At 43.8% G+C, this 6783-nt stretch overlaps 1 protein-coding gene across 1 annotated transcript; it reads right to left on the minus strand.

Moving 5' to 3' along the window:
* Nucleotides 1–3935: 3935 nt before the first annotated feature.
* gadd45ab (growth arrest and DNA-damage-inducible, alpha, b) lies at nt 3936–5667 on the minus strand. Its single transcript, XM_080472703.1, has 4 exons — nt 5522–5667; nt 5159–5260; nt 4790–5000; nt 3936–4702 (listed from the first exon to the last, which is right to left on the minus strand). Exons 1-4 carry the CDS (start codon nt 5560–5562, stop codon nt 4589–4591), a joined length of 468 nt encoding a protein of 155 aa, XP_080328829.1. The 5' UTR covers nt 5563–5667; the 3' UTR covers nt 3936–4588.
* Between the last annotated feature and the right edge of the window lie 1116 nt (nt 5668–6783).

Consider the following 6783-nt stretch of genomic DNA (forward strand, 5'->3'; position numbering starts at 1 on the left):
TTATTCCCAGCCCACATGAATATTGCTGCTTGGGGTCGCAGTGTTCCAACAAACGAGGTTAAAGCACACAAATATGCTTGTTTTTTGCTCTCATTTCTGGACGAAAGGTGTTTGTGTCACGACGGAGCTTGTTATGCAATGATCCTGCTGGTTCGGTGAGGGGCTCCTTCTATCCTTTCTCACTTTCCCCGGGTGTGATGTTTCACCCGCATTCAGGTCAGGTTACACATGTTGGCCCATGTTGATGTAATCGTCACTGTCGTCGGATGATGAATGATGCGGGCTTTGTAGCAGGTTCAACTGCTGATTGTGTTCCCTGTCAGTACAGTAAAGAAGCCCGAGGAAAAGCAGATGATCCAGTATCTCACCTACTTTCAGCAGAAACCAACAAACCACCCCATCATATCTGCCACCATGGCTTTTCACCTGCATGTTCCGAAACTGTGGCGGGCGAAGGACAACAGACCTGAGATTGTTATAGTTTACACAAGTATTTATTTACAAGAAACATCCTCACCACCAGGCGGTTCGTACGGGTCCAGTCGTTCCTCCCCCCTTCACTTAAGGTGCAGGAAAGAGAGATATTCAATGTGTACATAGAGTCTTAATCCGCGGACGTCCGCCGAGCCGGATACTTCCTGTGACCCACTTCCGGTCCTCTCCCAGCCAATCACAGTGGAGGACTCCTTGCCCCGCAGTTATCCTCCTCTCCTCAAGGGGGACTCCAGGGCCATTTTCTCACGGTTGTCATTCTTTAGGTTGAAGGCATTTGGGTTGTTTAATTAATATTTACACTACAAAAGTTATATTTAAGCCAGAATAGTTCAACAAAATAATTGAAACTAGACCTACACTCGGTAGAGCGCAGACCTTAGCATCGCTAGCATGATAGCCATAAGATAACGATGCTAACTAGCCTGTCAGGTTGCAACATCACTGTGTGAAACACTATACAGGGAGCGTCTCCATGGCAACAGACGCTGATCTCCTTTGCCCCTCTCATCTTTGTGTGGGACACGTTTTCAGGTTTTTGAGGGTATTTATTCAGAAACGGTTAGCCGCTAACGTCCCAAACATCCCAGTTCCCAGCAGCTTTTCAGAAGATGAGCAGTTCATTGACTTTGTTGTTTGTGGTTGTTTTTCCTTGATTTTTGTGCTCCTGGGTTCTGTCCTGTCGCCACGTGAAATAATGAGTTCTATTGGTTGATTTAATAAAATTTTTTCATTAATTCTAAACATTCGAGGGAATCAATTGCCATTAATGGTAATTCTGCCATTACCTTCGCCAACGAAAGTTGGTGGCGACATTTATGTTTTTGGCCGTGTGTATTTATTTATTTACTCCATTGGTGTGTATTTTACCAACTTTTCACAGAAACGATTAACTCGCAGCGAATATCTCGGTTCGGCAAGTATCCAGAAACACCGGTGTGAGCGCATTGAGTCGGGTAGTGGTTTATCTGTGTCACCGTCATGTTGCTATCTGACAGGCTAGTTAGCATCGACATGACGTAACGGCTAACATGCTAACTCGGCCCCGTGAAGAAATGTGGCGTTGGCGAAGGTCTGCGCTCTACCGAGCGTACTTTCTAGTATTGAATGTGCAGTGCATGGAAACACAATTTTATGTCTTTTGTCATGTGTTTTATATATGCCGTCATTGTGATAACGGTGAATATGTGATATATTTTGGAGCCGTAAAACCATTAGCGTAACAGTTATGACAGTTGTGGACTATGATTAAAGCCGTGGTAGATATTGCACTTAGTCTAAAGAAAGGGGGCCACTACTCAGTATGAATACATCTCTTAAACAAACACAATTACAACATATTACAATGGATCTTTCTGCTCTCAAACAGTGAAGTTTTTTTGTATTTCTGTGAACGTTTGTGTGATAATGATCTTCCTTCACAATAAAGATGAATAAAAGACTAAAGGGCTGCATGTGTGACTGCCGGTGGGTCATCTTCGTCATGTCACACGCTGTACTCCCAGCTCCAGCTGGTTTGGCGTGACGCCACATTCCTCTTGATTCTTGCGTTTTGACCCATTTTCTTCCACCTTCATGTGGCATATCCTCTTTGAGACTTCTGTTCCCAGCTTCGAACTGACGAGCCTGAAGCAGGTCGGCCTCTGTGCGTACGTTGCCTGTTAATTACAAGCACCGCTATTGTCGTCGTGTCAGTGGTCAGAGGGGAACGCCTCTATTCACTGAGCTATTTTTGGCTGCGGAGCCAGAGTACTGTACAGCTCCAGCAATAGAGACCTGAATAGCCCTGACTCATGCAGCTATTGTCTCGTGACCCTCTGTGTGGAAAGCTTTGTCCCTCCCCATTTTGCGCAAGCCACCAATAAGTTCTGGTTTTCTCTTTTTGCAGCCTGAAATGGGTCTTCAACTCCCTTTTGCTATTTTTAATCCACTCAGCAGTAAATTTAGCTCCGATTGCGTACATGCAGGAGGCTGTTGAAGAACGGGACTGTGACGCTGCTGAGCACCGCTCTCACCCACGCCGAGGGGAGGAGGTTTCCCATTGCAGCCCAGCGTAACAGGATCGCCTGAATATGCACAAGTTTGGACCTTACCCGACTTCCCATGCAGGAAAATTCATGAATATCGGGAATACATGCAGCACTTTAAGCAGAGCTGCAATCTGCAGTTATAAATCGCAATATTCAGACTCTTTGTCCAAGAAAATCGAATTACAAAATAAATGTAATTGGTTTTTTTTTGCAGTAACGTTTTACTAATTCATATGCTCTGAAGAGAAGTGAGCACATGTGAAAGAGGCCTCAACAACAACAAGGAAGCATATTAGTTGAGGATATACCGATACCATTACTCTGATAATTACTCAAAGTATAGATCCCTGATACAACCGAGCAATGTCAGCGGTTTGGAGATTCTGGAGACCAAATTAAGACAGACTGCAAACGATGTTTTGCCAAAAATGTCAAATGAGGACAAAGATAGTTGGGACAACAGCAGCAACTTAATCGCCAGAGACATTAGGACCAGCAGAGTTCGTTCGATGTCGCTCAGTTTAACTGCTCAGTGGACCCAGTAGCGCTAAGTAGTGCTACATGCTACATGCTAAAGAGCTACGGGGCTCACACACCAGCGATGCTACATGCTAAACATGATTAAAATATGACTGATACACTCATTAACAGCGAGCTGGACCTAGTGTGTACGGAGTTAAAATCAGGCTTAATGGCATTTAATAAGTACTCTTATCGGTACTCGGTATCAGTAAGTACCTAAAGGTAGTATTAGCTTAATTCTAGTCCCTTGTAAGTTTTGGACAATCACATTTCAATATTGAGGATGTCAAAGGTTTTTACAGGAAAAGAACAAAAGGTTGAGGAATCAATAGAAAAATCAACTTTTTCAGAGAATAATTGGATAAATAACATGCAAATGTGTCAAACCCAAACAAAAGTAGTGAAAAAAAATTCGAAATGAGATCTTGAGAATGAAGTTATCAGTTTGTGGGGCGATAAGTCGAAATAATGAGACGTCGTAGGATAATAAAGTAAACATATATAGACTTCTGGGAATAAAAAAAAAAAAAGTGATTATACCAAAACAGGATTGTCATTTATATTTGAAATACGGAAACACAGAGGGTAAATTTAGGATTTACCTGGTACATTTCGTTTTCCTTTCCAGTGAAGCTGACTTTTAAAGAATATTTTTTACATAGGTATATTAAAAAAAACAAAAGGTCATTCATTACATTGAATGGGTTATATGAAAGTTGTTTGAATGATATATATGGATAAAAACAAACATATAGATGCTTGTTTTGGTTCATATCTTTTGTTTGACGGTCGTTAAGTTTGTGTTTCAACAGCCTCACTCGTCTGAAATGTTGTGTTTGGAGCTACAGAAATCAAATCCGCACAGTGAGAGAAAACCATGGAGGCAAAAGTAGCATGAAAGCTATTGATTTTTCTTTAATTCAACTTAACAAGATGGGAAATCTGACAAATATACAACAATAAATAAACTCCATTAACTTGGTAATACATAAACGCTTCAGTTGGTAGAAAAAGTCTGAACGTCACATTGGCCTTTCCCCTTTCATGAAGTTATTAACTTTCTTAAATAATGTTAAATAAAGGTGCTGGGATTTTGGTCAATTGTTAGCGGACGAGTTGTGGGAGCTGGTTGTTGGTCCAGCTCTCGGCTGACACCGTCCTCCCCTTCCCCTCCCTCCCACCGACCGGCCCCCAGCGTGCGGCCGTCACATGATCCAAATTTCCCCTGAACGGATTCCTTTCTCGGCAGAGCAAGACGCAGTCACACGCTGGAAATCCTCAGACTGCTGAGTCACTCCTTTTCTTCCTCCTCCTCCTCCTCCTCGGAACACAAGTCCGTCCTGACCTGGTGAAGCTGTCAGGGCGCTTCCCTTCCGTTCTTGTTTCCTCCGTGTTGTTTTCCCATCTCTCCCTCCGTGGGAAAGCTTTCCAAACGAGTTCCAACACTTGACATCAACACAATCCCTGTGCAATCACTTTTTTTCTTTTGCCGCCAAAATAAAAGACTCCGCACACGACAGGTGAGCATCCCGGGGCAGGCTTCCTCATCGGTCGGGGAGGTTCACGACCGGCACCCACTGGTCCAGGCAGCGACTGTCTCTGCAGAACCGGTTCAGCTGGCTGAGGGCCTGGTCCTTCAGCAGGCACGACTGAGGGTTCTGAAGGAGGGCGGGAAAAGAAAAAGGGTCAATCAGCGTATCTGCTGGGAACTCTGAGCAAACACTGGCGTGACTAAGAAGACTTACAGTAACGAGAACGCAGTGCAGGTCCATGGGCTCGGCCCCGGGCTTCACCCCGCCCAGGATCTCGGCCAGACGCTGCGTGTTGCTCACGCGCAGGATGTTGATGTCGTTCTCGCAGCAGAAGGCCTGGATCAAGGTGAAGTGGATCTGCAGCGCCACATCCTCCTCATCCTCGTTTGCGGCCAGCAGACACAACACCACATTGTCTGGATCCCTGAGTGCGACAGGAGGAGAGAGTAAGGGAGGGAGGGAGGGAGGAGGCAAAGAAACAAATGAGAAGGGGGGGAACAAACATCTCTCCAGGCTGGGTTGTATCATAGTGTGCAGTGGTGGTCCTTTTTCTTTTTCTTCTTCTTATTAAATGAAACTTACACATTGAGGGACTTTGCAGCCTCGTAAACTCCCACAGTGATGCAACCCTGAGGCAACGCAGAGCTCAGCACCTCTTCCAAAGCTTCAGCCACCAAGTCCATCCTGGAGGGGAGAAAAAACAGCAAAAATAAAAACACATGATCAATGAAAATTTGGCTTATTTCTTCATTCTAACTAATGCAAAATATTCATGATGCAACGTTGCATGTTCAGTGTAAATGCTGCGGGAAAAAAAAGCAACAAAAAAATAACATCTGATGTGACCTGGACGTCTGTGCACCCATGGAGGTGCAAACAGGAGCCCACCTTTGACCCATTTCTCCTCCAAACGATCACGTGACAGCAGGTCGAACCAGCGCTCACCTTTCTGTTGAACTGTCCCCGGTGGTTTCCTCCAAAGTCATATTGCACAGCCGCGAGTGTCCGATAATATCCAGAGCGAAGTCCCTGAGCTCTCCCGTGGACAGTCTCTCCGTGTGTGTGTGTGTCCTCTGCCTGCCTGCCGGGTTTCCACTGGTAGGAGCCCCTTTCCGCGGAACTCATCTGCATACAGCCCGCCCACCCGGCGGAGCGTCACTCCGCCCTCTGGTGCTGCGCCTGCGCACAGCGACACCCTGTGGCCATCACTCACACTGACCTGGAGAAAACTGATGGAGCGCTGGATGGATGGATGGATGGATGGATGGATGGATGGATGGATGGATGGATGGATGGATGGATGGATGGATGGATGGATGGATGGATGGATGGATGGATGGACGGTGAAACATCATAAAACAACAAGAAGACAAAAACAGGCAGATTAAAATTAACACACTGAAAACAATAAATTCACTTTTAAAGGAGTCATATTATTCAGCTTTTCAACACTTTCACATGGTCTCGTCGGTCCCCAAACAATACTCGTCATATTCAAAGTTTATTGCCCCAAATTCAGCTTTCCTTGATTTTCCTCCATTTAAATATAGGATCATAGGAGCTCTATTCAGGATCTGCTGTGTCTGTGTGAGCTGGACTGAACCTCCAATGACACTATATAGGGTTGGATTTCTGATTGGCTGGTTGGAGCAACACACTTTTTAAAACCTGAAACAAGCCATGGAGAGAGAGGACAGACTGTCTTCACTTGTGGGGTGTTGTTCCAGTTATGGGGACGGTTATTACTGTTGGAAAACCTTTAGAAAGTGAATTTTGCATAATATGAGCCCTTTAATTGAATCTTTGAAATCAACAACAAAAATTTTAATCAGAAAGTAATGGAATTTGAGAAATGGTGTAAATCAATAATACAAACAATATAGATCGAAACACCCCCTATTTTTTCCCCTTTCTCTCTATTTTTAATATATTCTTTATTTTAAAGTATTTCATCACCATCACCTCATTCAGTGAATGTTTATGGAATCAGTGTAAATTAAGTGTGATTCTGACTTTTGGCTTTTCATTAACTTTTTAACGGTTAGCTATGTATGTGGGAGTATGGGTAATAGGATTTGAATTAAGTTCATTATATATTGAAACAGGTGTGATTTTATTTTTAAATGAATGAATGAATGAATGAATTCATTAATTCATTAATTAATGAATTAATTAATCAGTGAATACACGCAGACTGAAGGTAAAGA

This window comes from Lipophrys pholis, assembly GCF_963383615.2.
Source record: "Lipophrys pholis genome assembly, chromosome: 10".
Taxonomy (NCBI): domain Eukaryota; kingdom Metazoa; phylum Chordata; class Actinopteri; order Blenniiformes; family Blenniidae; genus Lipophrys; species Lipophrys pholis.